We start from the raw sequence: 18,045 nt of genomic DNA on the forward strand, positions 1-18,045 counted from the left end.
CTGTGAAGAAACTTTGAAACCACACTGTGAGAACAAAATGTCTCCCTGACCTCAATGTGTGTTTCTTGAATTGTATTCGGGGTAATGCATTGTGTGGTCTTAAGAAGTATTGTATCAATTTGTGTGCTGTTCATACAGATAAGATTTGTTGCATTTTTGAGAGCATTATTGGACAATAAAATTTTGAATCTTGAATCCAAGTTTGAAAAACTATAAAAGCAAGGTGCGAATTCGATCCTTCCTGCGTGATTTTATGTCATGAAGGTTTATTTCTGAACACCCACTACGTTTCATTAATCCCCACCCCCCCCGAGGTTTTCACCCTAGTCTGTTTTTGTGTTTTTATATAATGTAAAAGTCCTGAACAGATTTCCACTAAACTTGGAGGAGGGACGGGGCACGGGCCAAAAAGGAACATTGCATTTACCTTTTTTCATACATTTCCCGGAGAATCATTTATGGATCACGATTAAACGAGTCAGGAATATTTAGGGGGCTGATATCGATGATTATTGGACCTTGGCCGTGGTTTCCACTCCAGTACGTGTCGCTCTAGTTCTTTAAAGTCGCTTTGAATCTGTTAAAATTCCACTTTTTACTGCATCATTATTCAGCCTGTTCCAGCTCTTCATTAAATCTAAATGATGTTTACACTGAAGAAGTATTCAAACCCCTGATGACCACTGTGTTTTGTTGTGTCTGCAACATTCCACCCCGGTGCATCATTTATAAACATGTACCCTTCATAGGTCGTGTCTTTGAGAACTTTGAAATATTCATTAGGATTTGAAACCAAACAAAACAAAGGCAATCCTGATTTAAATTAGAACTTTAGCTTTGATTTCTTTTTCTTTCATGTAGGATTCAAGTGACTGGGCTGTAAACTTTGAATCTTTCTCCTCCACGTCCCACAGTTGTGCCCCCCCCCCCCCCCCCCCCCCCCATCTCCTTCCTCCCATCGGCCTTTCATGTGAACGGGCTGCTAACTGCTGGCTCCATCTGAACGCTCGTCCCCCTCCCGGGGCACTTAAGGTAGCATGAAGGGAGGTGTGTGTGTCTGTGGGGGGGGGGGGCATGGGGCCAAATGGCTTCATAGGATTAGTGGCACTGCTCGCCATTGTCAAGGCTAGACCCCGACCACAATCAGCCCTGTAATATCCCGGCTTGTCCTCAATACACAACCTGAAGCTGCCAGGAAGGGACCTGTTTGTCTGCCCCCCCACAGGCACTTTGAAATTCTGCTCAGCCGTCCTTCAACTTGGAGACCAGGGAGACCAGGGAGGGAAGCCTTCATGCTGTCAGGACTGGTCTGTAGGCCGGTGCTGTGATTGTTTGTTGGAGACCGAGCAAAAAGAGGAAGTAGAGAAAATGAAAGATGGATTTTAATGATTAGAGATTTACGTTTTATAATGTAATCTGACATCTCTTCTGGTCATTTTTACGTTCTCTCTGTGATTTCACCCCCAGCGTCCCAGCAGCCAAAGTAAAAAAACAAATAGACACCAACATTTACCCACAATGCCCCAGTTTGGGAACAGAGCGTGTGAACTTCACAACAAAAGGCCCAAACATCAGGTAACACTCTCTTACCTGCCCCCCCACACTCGGTCCATCCTGACGACACCCACCTCGGCTGTTTAGACTCCGCCCTCTCTCTAATAACCAATCAAGTTCAAGGCCCGAACATCTCCAGGATAGAGAGCCCTGATGGATCTGACTTCAGAGGTAGAACTTCTGACAACAAGGCAGCACTTTAGTCTCTGAACCTCAAGGATCCACTGGGAGAACACTGAGAACAGGACATGCAACACTTCTCTGGTGAGTTTACCTCTCAGTATTTGTCTTTTCTGTGTAGATACTGGATCTAGTGATGCACACAAAGAGAGACATTTAATGTAATGCTTTGTTTTGGGGCTGTAGGTCAATTTAATTGAGTCTTGCAAGATGCATTTGGTTATGAAGCATTAAAATAGTATTGGTTTTCCTTAGTTACTTTCTTCCTTAAAAAGGATTTTCTTATTTTTATTATGCATAGAACAATCTGCAATTTCACTGTTTTGAAATAAATACAGAGAATACGTTTTTCTATTCGGATCCCCACAGCACATAATACAATCTGATTGCAGGGAGATATAATCTGGCTGCTTTGTAAGAACTGTTAAGATGTTTATTTCCATTTTGTCCTCAGACTCTAAATCGAACATGAGCGTGCCTCGATCCCCCCCAGCGTCCGACTCATACCAGCAGGGCAGCATCAGGATGGTCCTGGAGAACGCAGATCTCTGGAAGTCCTTCGACCAAATCGGAACAGAGATGATCATCACAAAGCACGGGAGGTAAGATCAGTCCCTTACTGAGCAGGGCATTAAGGATAATTCTAGCTTCTTGATAATATAGTGTTGTATATATGTGAATAGTGTTGCAAAGCAAAGAATTTGTACATGTACTACAATTCCGTGTTCAAGGATCAAAACAATTTGATTCCACTTGCAAAGAAAACATTTGAAACCTTCCCTGACTGAATGGTTTTGTGTATTTGTTGCAGGAGAGTGTTCCCCCACTGCAGCGTCAGCCTGACGGGGCTCCAGCCTTTTGCCAATTACATCGTCATGATGGACATGGTTCCTGTAGACAGCTTCAAATACAAGGTAAACACACATCTGTGTATCATTGCACATCTTTAAATTCAGGGACTCAAAAAGTGTGTGTTTGTGGAGAAGCAGCAGTTTGCTCTGCAGCCAGACTCGGCCCTCCCCACTGTGGGCCGACCCGCCTGCATATCAAAGCCTTTCATTGCTTCCTGTTTGTGCACTCACGGCTGGAGGCCCAATCAATTAGCATCCCTCCTTATTCACGATCGGTGAGTGAGGGGCAGTCGGCCAGCCACAGCCTCCTGCACCAACTGATGTGGCCCATTTGGTCCCAAATACTGCTCTTAGCACACACTTGAAAACAATGAAGTACACTATAAAGGTTTTAAAGTACTGTAGGAGAGCTGTGAATGAGTTTACAAGGGAGGAGACTGGGGAGAAACAGGGATTTTTACGATTTATGTTAAAAAAATCTCATAAAAATCAAGGAGCAGAAAACAAGAGGCTCCCTGAACCTCCTGTGACTGAATACCACAAAGAAGGTTATTGTGATTAATAAGAAAGATAAAAGATAAAGAGAAAAAAGAACCATGTTTCATGAAATTGATTAATCAAGTCTTATCGGTCTCAACACTCACCCTTGCATCCCTCCCCCAATGTCTCTGTAGTGGAAAAAGGATCAGTGGGAGGTCGCAGGGAAGGCAGAGCCCCAGCCCCCGTGTCGGACCTTCATGCACCCGGACTCCCCAGCCACAGGAAGTCACTGGATGAAGCAGTCGCTGTCTTTCCTCAAGGTGAAGCTCACCAACAACACCTTGGACCAGCACGGCCACGTAAGACACCACCCACGCTATATTTAAATAATCACACAATGCTGTTTATCCATCTGCATTTGGCTCACTCTACTCTTCCTTCTCCCTCATCAGATCATCCTGCACTCGATGCATCGCTACTTCCCCAGGTTCCATGTGATACAAGCAGACAGTCCCTACACCGTCCGCTGGGGACCCTTCCAGACCTTCTCCTTCCCTGAGACAAGCTTCACCTCGGTGACGGCTTACCAAAACCCAAAGGTGCAAACCTATCCTCGAAAAACACACAAACGTTTGAGCACATCTGCAACTGGCGGGTCACAGAAATCAGAAACAAAGATTAACAGTGAGGTATCTTCATCTCTTTTAAGATCACCAAATTGAAGATTGACCACAACCCTTTCGCAAAGGGCTTCAGAGAGGGAGGCACCCACTCCCACGGCAAAAGGTAAGAATTCATTTGCATGCACTCGAAAGCAACTCTGTGCTACTTTACACGTTTCTGTGAGTGTAACGCTGAGATTTAAATTTTTATCTCTCCATAGGTGTCGGAATGGAAGCCCTCCTGCAAAGAGAGACAGGCTGGACAGGAAGGCTCTTTGTAGCACATCCCCAGGTACGTTTTGAATCAACCTACGCCAGCAGATACACAGCATGGGGGTATTATCTGGTATTTTCTGTGAGCAGGGATTCAATGCCTCTGACATTTCTGTGAGATACCACATCTAACGTTGTATTTCCCTCTCAGACCTGCAGAGGATGCCCTCCACCTCTCAGTCGGTGCAGGCGGAGAAGGATGAGGCCTCCTTGCAGCCATCACCGAAGGGGGGTCACCTCTCGGCCTGGGCAGTGGAGCAGGACCCGTCGGAGAGGCTCCACGCTGAGCCCCTGGAGCTGCACGAGTACGACTACAGCTGCGAAGAACAGATGGTGCCTGCGTCCGTGGCCCACCAGCACTACAGGTCTGTGTTCAGACACCTAGGATGAGATGAAAATCCAATCAGGCTTAGTGCAGGGAGATCAAATATCAACTGAAATAAAGCAGTAATACAAAAATGTATTAACTCTACAGTCAGGGCAGTTTATGAAACTCACAAAGTATTAAAATTAACCCAGGCATCTCTTTCTTTTCTCCAGATCTGTGGAGTTCGCCAGGTTCCCATTCCCGTCCAACGATGTAGATCCAGCGCACCCCCTCGTCCACCCCCCTCCTCACACACTCTCTACAGTGGAGCACGGAGCCCAGCCACCACACACCTACCACCACCACCATCAGCACCACCACCACCACGGCAACACAGCAGACTGGAGCCAGTACCCCCTCTTCTCGTACTCCTGTTGGTGAACTTTGACCCTTTGCAATGGGGACAGCGTCAATGGAGGACAATGTCACTTAGGCCTTGAAAAGAATGAAGACATGCCTTTATTATGAGCGGACAAGAAACAGATACACAACATGGTGTGTACGAAGTGGACATATGTCCAGGACCTCATGTGTAACCTGGGCAGGAATCAGGGTTTTCTAATATTGAGATATATTTTCCTGCAAACTTGAGCTTCCACAGGCGTCTGTTGTAAATAGATGAACAGTATATAGATGACTGTGTGTTTTAAGACATATATACTGTATATTGAGATGTTTTCAGAAGGGAAATAAGTGAACAATAAAATCTGGAGGTTAAAAGACTGTTGAGGTGCAGAGTCAAACATTAAGAGTTGTACTTTCTTAAAACAAAAATGACACAAATTTAAAACTGAAATTTTAATCAACATCATAACTGTGAAAATGTTTTATTCACATCCCCAAAAAATGGAGATGGAGAACGACCTCCTATCTTCTTCTGTTGTCAAGTGTTAGGATCAGACGGAAGGACACAGCTTCTCTGAGTCATGCTTCCACTGAATACGTTAAAATAAAAATGTCAACATCCGACCGTGAGTCAGAAACCCTTAAACCAATAATTGTTTACAACCATGTCAGCAGCTCTGCAGAAGCTTTATTTAGGCACATCAGCATTGCTTTAGGCTAAATGCTAACTAGCTCTCAGTGAGCAGGTCTTGTGTCAGCCTTGTTTACTTAGCCTGCCAATTATCACTAAATATAGTGAATAGTGCATTTGAGGTTATTGTGCATTATTTCTGCAAATGTTTAATCATGAAACCTAAAATCCTAAATCTGATATTTGAATTATGTTAGACGAAAAGCTGAAGGATCACATGACTTGAATATATGTCATATTTCATAGGAATCCACCCAGTATTTGGTAGGATAGGTGACATTTGATGAGGTATTACAGTGTTAACCAAAGTGGTGGCCCAACCAATGGACTGTCATCACCATCCATAGAACCAGTATGAACCTGCTGAGTGGCAACCATTGTTCCAGTTACCATCAATATCATGTTAATAAGGAACTCGCTCTTCTCTGGAAATTCAAATACAAACAAATAGAACGTCACTCTCTGCCAAGGCCCAGTTTGCATGCACACCATTAAATATCAGTCTCGTATTTATGCCTGTTGAAAAATATTAAAGAAAGTGAAAACATGTCCTAGTTCTGCCCCTTTGTCCAGATCTGTAGCAAAGATTTTATGGGTTTTATGGGTTTCTCCTTCATCCTTCCACCGTTAAGTGGTTCTTAGGGTAATCCTGCTGAGAATCAAACAAACAAACAGAGAGAGGGGAACATAACCTCCTTGGTGGAGGTAATAAAACATGTGTAACCACTAAAGTGTTGTTCTGTAACCCATCAGCTGCTCTGGAATCTACCGGACTGAACCATTATTACACAACAACCTGGGGATGGGTTGAGAAAGGGCGAGACCGTCCTCAAGCGGCGGGTCTGACCTGACACAGCGATGACAGTGGGCGAGTGTGGAGTTACCATCATTGTCTGGCATAGTTTCCCCAGCAGAAGGCCGGAGCGTCTGTGCTGTAAATGTTTTACGAGAGAGGGAGAGGGAGGACATATCTGGGGCACGAGGGGGAGCAGTCACTGCAAAAGACATTTTCTAGAGCACATAATAAGTTTTTAAAGATCAATAAGAAAAGAAATGTAGAAAGAAGTGCATTTCTTCAAAGAGGTCAAGACACAAATGGCGGAGCAGGTTTGGTTTGAGTCACGCAGACATGCTGCCTATAGGGAAGCTTTCAAACCGTGACCCTGTGAGCACACGGTGGCCGTTCCACCCTCCATGTCTTCCTGTGGCAGGCTGGGTCATGTGGGTCACCCACATACAGCAGCTCATCCTGGATTCCTCTCACCACGCTGTGAAATGAATCATCGAGCACAGATGGGGTCAATTAGTGTGCTCGAGCTACAACGGCAGCACCAAAGGGCATGTGAGCATTTGGTCAGGACTTCATCCGGAGCGAACCAGTTCCACGAGATCTATACTAACTCTCAACGATACCATGAAGAGATCTTGTCCCAGAGAGAGGTATATTTTGCAGGCTTGAACCACACTGATAAATACACGTATTCACATTGTTAGCCCGTCTGCTGGAGAGGGGGGGGAATGAGGTGTGTGGATGACATGCTATTCTACAGATGGCTCTGCTGGTTTTGCTGATGAATAAATGTGTTTACCTGGCACAGGCACAGGGACTTATTTCCATACAAAGACAAGCATTATGCCTTATAGAGCATCTCTATCTGTGCCATGGTGCATCCAGTAAACTGTAACATCATCTTGCAGATTCAATTAAATTAAGAGGAGGGTCCCTGCTAGTGGTAAAATCAATATACAGTACAGTTATCTAAAGCTGTTTTGCCAGCACCTGCCTTCGTGTCATTTTTCTCTTTGACGACGCATCTGGAGTCTTCAGTATATGAAGGACACACAACATTTTATCAACACATTTCCTCATACTCATGTTTTTTGTACCTGGTTTTAAGAGCTGAACAAACAGCCGCTGTCGATGCCCGTCTGAAACGTCGCCCTTGAAAAGTTTTCCACTCCCCTCCTCTAGGTCAGCTGACTGTCTTTTAATAGCACTTCATTAAAATTCATTAATTGCTTCCTTTCTCCTGGGCGCAGCCACATATCAAACCCGGAACTGTCAAAAATTAGAGCACAAGCGAGTGTCCTGTGCTCCAGATACACAACCTGTGACACCAAAACACCCCCGACACACACACAATCTCTTATAAAGACAACAAGCACATGGACGACACCACAGCGACTTAAAGAAGTAGACGTAAATTTTATTTACTTGTTCTGTACATAAAGGGTCAATACCAGCACAGGTGTTAACCATGGGAAATATTAACACATGTAAATGGTATAAGAAAATAAAAGGCACAATTTTCAAATCTTAAGTACAAGACAGGCTTTCCTAGAATATGAGAAGAGAGCACAGTAATACTGTTAATGCCATTACAAGGAAACAACTCAGAAGCATGAGAAAAGCGAGTTCACCTCAAGAAAAGGAACTAATCAGGGCATATTGCTTAATTAGTAGATTTCATTATGTCTGATGAGGAAAACCCCCAACACTGGATTGTTTGCACAGACCAGAGGGGATTAAAATAAGAGAAACCTTTATTCAATAAGGAGACGAATGACATTAAGCAGCATTCGGCCGAGCAGAAACATCTCCCCCGGCCAAGAGGTCATGCACAGAGGCAACCAGCAGGCATTTTCCCTTTTGTAAATGTCACCGTAGGTACTTTTTGTTTAATAACATCACTCATTTAAAAACAAAACTAAAAATGCTTGATTTAATAGCCGACTACAGACAAAAATTTGGATACAACTAAAAGCGGCACAGTTACTCAGAGTCATCGGCTGAGTATTGATTTGAACAGAGAGCACTGGGAGGAGGGGGGGGGGGGTACACGTGAGCAAACAATTTTTTTACAGCAGAAATGTAAGGGGTCGGCAATGTTTTCGTAACCGTTCGATCCTCAGCTCCCACTAAACAAACTGAATTGGTTGCAGCACAGTTTGAACTAGTCCGATGGAGTCCGTTTGCATAAAATGAGTAAAAAATTGTGCAGAGACTGAATGTTGAAGGAATAGAGCAGGTTGTAACATCACATTTAATACATAAGGTTAGAGAGGGCGTGGCATGCACTAAAAAGATGCATTTACTATCTGGAAAGAAAAGGCATCTCATCGGCTCGCTGAGACATTTCCACATTTCCTGACCTACGCCACTGACACAGCTTCTCGCTTCAGTAAAAGCCTTTAGTCCCGAGTGCTCATGCTGCGCTTTAAGCTAGCTGCTCTGCACTTCACTGGAGAAAAGTTGGAGTATATCTTCCAGAGCTTGTTGCTGTTGGCACTAAACAAACCTGCTCGTCTATAAGTTTAAAAAGAATGAGAATGGCAGTCAAGTGGTACCAAGTGGGCATGCCAAACAAATAAAAAAAGACCCCCCACAACACATCTTCATGATGTCTCCATTAAAAATAACAATGAACAAAGAAATATTGTTGATCTGGCGGCACAAATAAGGAGCAGATGAGATCACATAATGGCCGCGTCATCTCATCGACAGGAGGATAAATAATCTTGTCAGCCAGACTTGTGCCAGGTTGGATGGGATTATCGGATCTATGATGTCACATTACAACTGCGATCTTCCACATCTGCTGCCCCCCGACTCCAGTCGCACATCACATTCACAACAAGGAACCGTCAACCTGAAAATCCTCGTGGCCAGTAAGTGTGTGATGGTGAAGTTACAAAAGTGACTGATTGTTGATTGTTTAGGGGGAAATAAGGTTCTGACTGGCTGGTTAACTCCTCCTAGCCTCAGTGCTCTCCCAAGTCCGAGTCTTCGTACAAACGTCTCAGCATCTACTAGACAATCGCACACCAACGCTTTCTAAAGTCCCCAAGACTTCAGACATAACAAATACTCACAAATCAAATAAAAACAGTCATGTGATGTAATGTGGTAGATATCTATTGTGAACACCCTCCTACACACATGCACGTATACATACACACACACACACTCACACTCACACTGATGCCCAGTGATCTGGAAATGAAAAGGACACTAATGCGAAAAAACATTGCCCAGCTTGGAACCAAGACATGGGAGAGGGGACGAGGGGGAAGTGGAGTCAGGTTTTTCTAGCTTGGATCCGCTGTCCAAATCTGTAAACAGTCAATAGGCCATTAAATGCAACGGTCGGCAACAAGGGCCGCAATCACGGTACAGCCCCAAGCAGGCAAGCACGCAACCGCGGTGACAATGGCGGGGGAAAAGGGGGCGTCGGCCAGCAGATTTGGGTACACGTCGACACTGGCAAGAGGCTCCAGTGGGAGGTCAGTCACAGTCGTCCGGATTCTGGGGGTCTATGATTTTGACGTGGGTGAATGGGAAGAGGCCTCGTCGTCCGTTCACCTCCCCCTCCCACTGACCGTTTATGTTCATCCGCGTAACCTTGACCAGGTCACCAACCTGAGGGGGAAAGGACAAGAGGGGCGGGGTTACAGGAGGTGCAGTATATGAGTCACAGAGGGAAACATGTACTTAATTCATGCATCACAGTTTAAGTTCTGTCAAGTATCAGTTCCACGTTAACACTTAACAGACGATATGAGTTTTTCAACGGCATTTGTTGCATTGCATGTTAAAACTGTTATATTTATTATAATTAAAATTCTAAATATTTGGTTGAAGTTGTCTTGTCTTTGTATACATTGTTATTTATGAAAGCATTTATGGTCACACTGTATAATAACAAGCCTTCTCTTTGTCATAAGGATTTGATAATGACATCTCATGAATCAGAAATTTTGGTTAAATATATATTCACCCATATTTAGACAAACAGTCTGAGCTTCCCCATCAATGAGAACAACTGATTTACCAAATTCCCTTTTTCAAATTAAGATTTTCTCCACATGCACTTTACGCTCTGGTTTTAGCAGATGACAAGGGACCACAGAGCACCCGCTCAGATGAGTTAGTGACACTGCATGTGACCTCGATCTGTCAAAGCCACGTTCTTCATCAGGATTAAGAGGGCGAAAGTCGCCATCGTGATTGAAACATGTATGTTTAAGGCCCCATTTGTAGCATTAACTTCAAAATGAGGCTTCAAGGACATCCAGTCCTAGACATCATCTGTAACAATAATCCTTTACGCCACTCTGGAATGATAAGAATGCTGCTAAGTCATAAAAGCTGCTGTGAAATCTGCATTTCAAAGAATTACTTCCATTGAATCTGCCAGTTAGAACACTGCCAGTACTTTCAAAACAGACTCAAACAGATCAAATGTATTATGACAACGCAAAAGCTCAGGGTAAAAGAGTTGTGACCAAATCATCTTAAAGTATCATGAATTATGAAAGCAGTAAAAAGCAGAATGCATTCATTTGCTTTGCAATGTACTAAACAACAAGGACACAACCTGATTTCATTTATTGTGGACTGTCTGTCCACAATAAATGAAATCAGGTAGATAAATATTGACTCAGGGCTTCTGCTTATTAAACCCCACAGGCCCCAAAATAGCCACAGTACGAAACTAAAGGGTTTGTGCTGCAAGCCTCAGAGGCTTCTCAGAGGCAGACACGCAGAGAAGAGATAAGATGAGACGTGTTCTCGGTGAAAACTAGAACTGTAAATCAAAAATATCACAGCATATAATATGTTTTCCCCCAAATGGTTGACTTCTAAGGTTTCTGGTGTCTTTCTCCCCTCAGTTCAACTAATGACACTACTCATTGCTGAGTAACTGTGCAGTAACTTAAAAGTCTAGATTTTGAAAACAATCGAGTTGGGCCCTATCCATTAGTTACGCAAAATATGAGATTAGTCATAATGTTCAAAAACAAAATAAGAACCACATTAACAAGTAAAATGAGCAGAAAAGAAGAAATGTGATTAAGTAACAACTTTTTCTCAGAAATCCCAAACAAAGGACGTCACAATACCAGTTATTTGGTCGTCAATGCCAATACCATTGAAATGTCATAATTTTACCGCGTGTGTTCATTCATCTATGAATCAGTCTAAAGTCATAACATGGACAACATGTAGAGACACATCTGAACCCACTGAAACATAGAGGGGGGGAGGGCGGACACTAGCAGTTATATGTTCAAGCCTACCAATGGTAAATCCATTAAAATATGTATGCTGACGTTATCAAATAAACTTCATTCAACCAGGGCAACAGGTGATGGGTGTAAAGTTTATTGCAAACATCCTAGTGGACACGATCATCCCAGAGAGTTTGATGGGTTCATTTCCATGAGGCGAGAGAAACCAAACCAAAAGAAAACTCAATCTTAACAAACGTGTACCTCTTTTAAAACGTTTACTATGACAAAGGTTAACATGTTATTTAAAAGGCGATTCCTTTCCCATTGCCAGAGGAGGAGTCTGCCTTCCCGTCTACCGTGACAACAATGTACAATTAAAGCTTGCTGCTAGTGTCATAATCTTCCTTTAGATTCCTCCTCACTTGTTTTGGGTCTGAGACAGAAGGGCACCAGTCTGAAGCCGTTGCGGCTTCATGGATGTGAACAGCCCCCCTCTTTGTCCACTGGATTAACTAAACCAGTTAAGTTCAGATGCACTTTTCACAACAGCAGCAGCACGTCTGAGGTGCAATAATGTAGGTCTGGAAATGACTGTTGAATAAGAGGCAGCGTGACTCATAATCTCACAGCAGCTATATGCTCACCATCTGGGTGGACATCTTCATTTCCACTCTGCGAGGTGACAGAACAACGTGAATGTTTTTGCAGATGGGAACGCGGACTGGAGATCTGCTAGGCTTGATAAAGGCATTACTGATTGAGAACAAAATACTGAATCAGTTCATATACAGATAATAATCCATGTAATATAGTATTTTGCATATTCTTTTGGGAATGAAAGTTGTGCAGGATGGGGAAGCTGCTTGCGTAGAGTCTTATAACAATTTGTGCAGGTAGAAGATCTAATTAATAATCCTGGAAGAGACCACAGTTTCTGAACGGTCCACAGTTAAACTGTACGATCACACAGAATATCCTAGCACAAGTGCCAAGGAAGGTATGTTTCTATTTGACCTCTCTCTGTCTCTCCGTGTGGAGCTGGTTAAATTAACAATTTGTTATTCTTATTAAATGGAAAGTTCCGTCTCTGCTTAGTGCAGCCGGTGAGAGAAGATGGTTGGTGACAGGCATGCGGAGCGGTGCAGACATTTCTTATTGACCCGTTTAACTCAGTGTCCAGGAGAATCAGGTAAAACGCATCTCCTGTGTTAATTGTCGTCATCAGTTATCGATTTAAGAAAAAGGGGGGAACAAGGAGGAGAGCAGAGACGACAGGAGTTAGTATGTTAGAGGAGGCAGGCTAACCTTTAGCAAGAATACCAGTCACCAGGTTTAATCATGGTCCAAATTTACACTTTCATTCCTGTGCAAGAGTCACAGGGACAAGTATACCACAGTGTGCCTCTTCCTTCAACCACTCACACACTCTCGCTGACGAACAGCAGCAGATCTAGGGTAAGATTATGGAAGCATACTGAATACACTGTATATAACCCATTGTCGTGTGAAAATGTGGACCACGAACAACATTACCATGGACGTTGGGGGAAGGGAAAAACAAGTCTAGCATCTCAACAAGCGTTATTATTAGCGATGCAGTCCGGAAGAAACATTTAGCTGCAGTTTGTCATCTTTGCTCGTGCTGAGCGTCGCTATTGCAGGTAAAAATAACTGCGTATCTGTAACACCTCTGTGGAGTTGCAGAAACACTCACTTCATGCTACACAAAAAGAAATCCAGTAGCATGAGACATCTTAGCCTCTTGCTTCACGTCCCTGTCGAGTGGCCCTTTCCAAATAGAACTATAACTGATCAATTAGGTATTAGGAAGAAGAATCTGATACAAAGTTAAGATGTGTCAGTTACACAGGGTATTTAACATATTAGGATACAGAAGTGTGGGAAAGGGAGGAAACACCAGGGATTTGTAGAAACCTGTCAGTGACATACTGAAATGCAGTTGAGCTATTATAGCCTCAGGTATGGTATCTATGCTAGAGCTCCACACATGCACCTTACTAAATTAAGGTAATGTGAAGAAAACGTGATCCTATAATGTATGCTCCTGAATAATGGTTCATAGATTCAATCTTAAATTGGTCAGAGCATCTTTCAAAATGTCACAATTTCATAGTTTCAGATCACTCAGAGCAAACGACCTCCCAGTAAAAAGACAACATCTGTTTCCTTGTTTCTGTCAAAAATCACCCATGAGAATACTGTGAAAGTACCTGACCAATAAGCAGTAGTACTGTTCAAATCTTAATGATAGCCATCTCTAGCTAAGATACCTTTCATTTTCATGCCTCCCCTGAGGGCATAGCTGCAGCTCGCTCTCTTTTGGGAGCCCCATTATAGCTGTGGAGTGCACGCCGAGCATTAGATCACATGCTTCAACATGTTAGTACAGTCAGGGCAGATTTGTATTAGCCAGAGTGCACTGCTGAGAAATGCCACAGTGCTGCTGCCTGTTTAGCAGCTAGCCGGCTAAGCAGGAAGACAAAGCCACCATGCGCTACAGACAAACAGCCCAACTGGGGATCTAATTGCTTTTCAGAGGAAATCAAGTGACAATATGTGGACAAATCACACTACACCACCAGCTCATTCACCCAACCGTGACTTCTAGTCAAATCAGAGGCCAGAGAATCAGTGTGTAAAAGTGTCCATGAATACTAGTAGCAACATCACCACAACATCAGCCCGTCGTAGGATGACAACGTGCAGCAAAAGAACATGAATCACCTGCAGACAGGGTGTGGTTTCGCTTAAACCCCCAAAATGTCATAATAAACACAAACAGATGAGGTACATTCAGTACAGCCAGCAAGCATTAGCATGAGCGTAGTTTTTGAAGAAGCACCACGACTCATGTTACGACAGTTTCAGATATAGAAACACTGCTGTGGCTGTGGTAGATCTGTGGGCAGCAACGGTGTTTACCCCGATGCTCCTTACGATGTACCGACTACTGCAATTTAAATGGAGGATGCAGTTCAACATTTCAAGAAACTGTGCTGTGTTAAGAGATCATCTGCTAAACGTGTGAAACGGACGATTCCTCATTTCACTTTTTTTGAAGTGTTCGTTGAGGCCTGTCCAAATCTGAGACATTTCTAAAAACAAGGTGAAAATAAAGAATTGCAAAAGAATGATCTTTTCTCATTTGCATACCAATAAAACAAAATTGCATAAGGCATCTACCAACCACGGAGCTATCATGTGGTCAATTAAAGCAGAATCTCTTCATAAAGTGAAATACTTCTGCACTTACAAACATATTCTGTGTTGTAACTTAGAAACTAAAACTGAGGTATTGAATGTTACATTATTGTTGCATGGCTAAGGCTGAGCTGGTCCCCAAATGTCTTTTTGTAAACACTGCAACTGGATTATAAAAACCAGGCCCTGTAGCTTTAAACCAAGTACAGTTATGTCTAAGGCTATTTCCATGGCATTCAGATTTAATCCATGTTGTTACAGTACAAAAGAAAAGCAATACTGGTTACGTGACAAACAATAAGCTGGACTTAGAACACGACCTGTGATCTGCAAATATTATTTTTACAGATAGCGAAATTGTTTACCTAAAGTTAATGCGTTTAAAGCTCAACATTAATCTTGTCTGCAGAATTCACCGATTTCAGCTGCCTTCATGAAGACCAAACAATTTGGTGTTAGCTAAAATACCCTATCTTTTACAAAAACAGCATATTATTAAGCTATAATATTGAACAACCGGTGATTTCCACATGGTCATGGAGCATGGAGGTAGAGAGGACAGAACGACAACAGACAAAAGGCACATTTTAGATCAAACAGAGGGCAAGAATTGAAAATGAGCATTGAAATACCTCTAGAGCAAGTGCTGTCTTATCGTAGGCACATGGCACTCGTCTCTGAGTGGCCTTTGCCATGACAGGGCCGTTCTGCATGGATGGGAGAGGATTGATAATGGCTCCTGTTGTGCCAGGGGGCAACGGCGATGGCGTCTGGGGCTGAGCGTAAGCGTGGACGAGGGCGTGGGATGGCTCAGGGATCCCGTAGCTGTTGGAGTTGCGAGATCCGTGGGAAGGCTGGCCGAGCTGGGATGAGGGTCGTACCACTTTCTCCACGTAGGGCACGGGGATCATTCCGATACGCCCGTCTTTGCTCTTGGCGCTCCACCACTGCTCCTCTGGCTTCTCCAGGATGATAAGGATCTCCCCCTTCTTGAAGGGGAGGTCCTCCGCATCGCTGCCAGTGAAGTCGTACAGAGTCCGCACATACTCCAGGTTCTCGTCCGGGCCGCCCATTGGCTGGATGGGAACACTCACTGTGCTTGGGTACCTGGGGAGATCATGACCAAGGGGCAAAGGAAAGAGACATGATGATTTTATCTAAAGAAGGAGGCCTGTGTCAAGTGGATTTCAGAAAAGCTGTTGGGTGTATGTTCTCCAAGATGGGTTTCCTCTAACATAACCCAGTTTGCCATTAAATGGAGTTTATACAAACTACACTTGCACATGGATGTTTGTGTATGCAGTGAATACAAATGGGTGAGCAGAACGCTTTAATCAGAGCTATGTAATTGTGTCAAATATGGCACATAGACATACAGGAAGGATGCACACTTTTGGCACTAGAGATATACATGCAATATCTGGTTTGAGTTACAGTAACACTACATATGGGTTAATAACACACCAACCAGGGGCTTTGTTTTGTTGGGACACCACAGAGCTCTAATGGAAGCAGTAAACTGGCAGAGCTTGTGACAGATTTGGCAAACTGGGCGCACTGCAGACAGGTTACTGCAGTCTGGCGGAAAGTGGGTCAGTATTAGGAGTTTGGGTATTTGTGTCCTCGTAAAAATGTCGTGAAGGGGGCCCTGGGTGACTTTCATACCTGGAAGCTGGCTCGATCAGGGTGGTGGTGTCCAGGTAGTGGATCTTGTAGAACTCCAGGAGAGCCGGGAGGTGCTCAAACTCCTGGTCGCCGATCTTGAACCTCTTGCTGGGCAACGAGTTGATGATGTAGTGGGACACTTTGGAGTTCTCCGACACCGACAGCACGTAGTCGCCGGGGCAGGTCGACGAGTCCCGGACCAGGAACACCCCGTGCCTCTGTCCTTGCAACCGGGTCTGCGCCTCCTGTCGCGACACGGGCCCGAAATACCAGGCGGACCGGTCGGAGGCATCGAACCGACCGGACATGATTGTGTTCAAGAAAATAATAAGTTAAGTAAGAAAACTAGAGAATAAGTTAAACCGTGTGTCGGTCGATCACCGCCGGGTGGAGGGTTTGGAGGATGGCAGGGCAGGGCATGTGTCGCCCCGGCCGACTGAGAGGGTTTCCCCCGAGTGATTTCTGCACAAACGCCGCCGGCTCCGGAGGGTTTTTAAATAAGCAGAATTACTAAAATAATAAAATACAAAACAACAACAACCTGGTGTTTTTCTAGATGCAGGCGGCGACCGGCTGGTTCCAACTTTGGAGCATAATGTGTCTCCTGTGCTCGGCGGCGAGTGAAGCCCGGCGGAGGAAACTCAACACAGGGCGAAGCAACAAATGATGGCCGAGGCTTCTTCCTCTTTTTTTCGTTCCGAGAAACACGCACCAGCTCCGGTTCCGGTGAATCCTCCGCCTCGCTCGGTTGTCAGTTAGAGGGTGGGGGGAAGCAGGGGTGGCGGGGAGGGAGGGGGGGAGACAAATATAAAAAGATGGCCCCCTCACTTCTTCTTCTACTTCTTCTCCTTCTTCTTCTTTATATCCGCATGTCGCCGGCGGGCAACGCGGCTCGACGGCTCCTCGGTGTCACGGAAACGAACCCGCTCCTCGACTCCTGTGAGGCGGCGCGCGGAGAAAAATGGCGGCTCGCGACCAACACGTCCTCACACAGAAAAGCGATCTGACGGCGGCGACGGCTCGTGTCCCGCGCGTGCATCTCTTCTCCGCCCCCCCTCCTCTTCCTACTCCTCCTCTTCCTCCCCCCCCGCCCCGTTACGTCGCGCCGTGGCTCCCGCGTGCGCCCACCGACAGCAGCCCGCGCGAGGGATCCCCCGGGGGCTTCACGAGACTTTATTTTTTTATATAAATACTTTGACCGTGTTTTCCGCGCGCGCCCCTCACACACAAGCGGCAGCGCGAGAGTACGGGACCCGGAAAATGGCGACGGGAGGGCGGGTCCCGCTTTCCTGATGACGTCATTGACAAGGAGTGGGCGGAACAGAGATGTCAATCATGTTTGCCATGACACAGCGACAGTGACGTCAAGACCGAATCCAGAACGGATCAATTTTAAACAAGAACTGGATCATAAATAAATTAACCGTTATCTCTGCCTTTGTATAACTGTCACCAAAAGCTCAATGAGACAATGTCTGTATAATCTAAAGGAGTCATCAGTGAGCTTTGATCAGTGAGCTTTGATCAACAACAACCAGAACAACGTAAGAATTGTAGTTGTATGTGATTTACTTTATTTACCAGCTGCAGACCTCGCATTATGTTATGTCCTTTTATAGAACACGTGCCATAGACTGTATCATATGGATTTTGGGGGGCTGATAGCAGTCCAAAATAGTTATTAATATAATAGTTTTCCAATACCCATACACATTGTATCATATTTTAGGGTTAGGGAAC

General features: G+C 44.5%; 2 protein-coding genes across 2 annotated transcripts; one reads left to right on the forward strand and one right to left on the reverse strand.

The window, feature by feature from the left end:
- Positions 1 to 2,177: 2,177 nt before the first annotated feature.
- On the forward strand, positions 2,178 to 4,748 carry LOC133975382 (T-box-containing protein TBX6L-like). The gene is made up of 8 exons (XM_062413310.1): positions 2,178 to 2,336; positions 2,546 to 2,648; positions 3,260 to 3,424; positions 3,518 to 3,664; positions 3,775 to 3,851; positions 3,949 to 4,019; positions 4,152 to 4,365; positions 4,541 to 4,748. Exons 1-8 carry the CDS (start codon positions 2,203 to 2,205, stop codon positions 4,746 to 4,748), a joined length of 1,119 nt encoding a protein of 372 aa, XP_062269294.1. The 5' UTR covers positions 2,178 to 2,202.
- A 2,841-nt stretch (positions 4,749 to 7,589) lies between these two features.
- Positions 7,590 to 17,377, reverse strand: crkl (v-crk avian sarcoma virus CT10 oncogene homolog-like). Its single transcript, XM_062412655.1, has 3 exons — positions 16,306 to 17,377; positions 15,273 to 15,747; positions 7,590 to 9,823 (listed from the first exon to the last, which is right to left on the reverse strand). Exons 1-3 carry the CDS (start codon positions 16,611 to 16,613, stop codon positions 9,689 to 9,691), a joined length of 918 nt encoding a protein of 305 aa, XP_062268639.1. The 5' UTR covers positions 16,614 to 17,377; the 3' UTR covers positions 7,590 to 9,688.
- Between the last annotated feature and the right edge of the window lie 668 nt (positions 17,378 to 18,045).

This window comes from Platichthys flesus, chromosome 19, assembly GCF_949316205.1.
Source record: "Platichthys flesus chromosome 19, fPlaFle2.1, whole genome shotgun sequence".
NCBI classification, from domain to species: Eukaryota; Metazoa; Chordata; class Actinopteri; order Pleuronectiformes; family Pleuronectidae; genus Platichthys; species Platichthys flesus.

Excerpts from the sequence above, each read along its gene's own strand:
- LOC133975382 (XM_062413310.1), top strand. The coding sequence starts at position 2,203 with ATGAGCGTGCCTCGATCCCCCCCAGCGTCCGACTCATACCAGCAGGGC. Across the intron at positions 3,665-3,774 it reads CGGCTTACCAAAACCCAAAG|ATCACCAAATTGAAGATTGA; the intron begins GTGCAAACCTAT and ends ATCTCTTTTAAG. Across the intron at positions 4,366-4,540 it reads GTGGCCCACCAGCACTACAG|ATCTGTGGAGTTCGCCAGGT; the intron begins GTCTGTGTTCAG and ends TCTTTTCTCCAG.
- crkl (XM_062412655.1), bottom strand. The coding sequence starts at position 16,613 with ATGTCCGGTCGGTTCGATGCCTCCGACCGGTCCGCCTGGTATTTCGGG. Across the intron at positions 15,748-16,305 it reads CTGATCGAGCCAGCTTCCAG|GTACCCAAGCACAGTGAGTG; the intron begins GTATGAAAGTCA and ends TGATCTCCCCAG. Across the intron at positions 9,824-15,272 it reads AGACAGCACTTGCTCTAGAG|GTTGGTGACCTGGTCAAGGT; the intron begins GTATTTCAATGC and ends TTTCCCCCTCAG.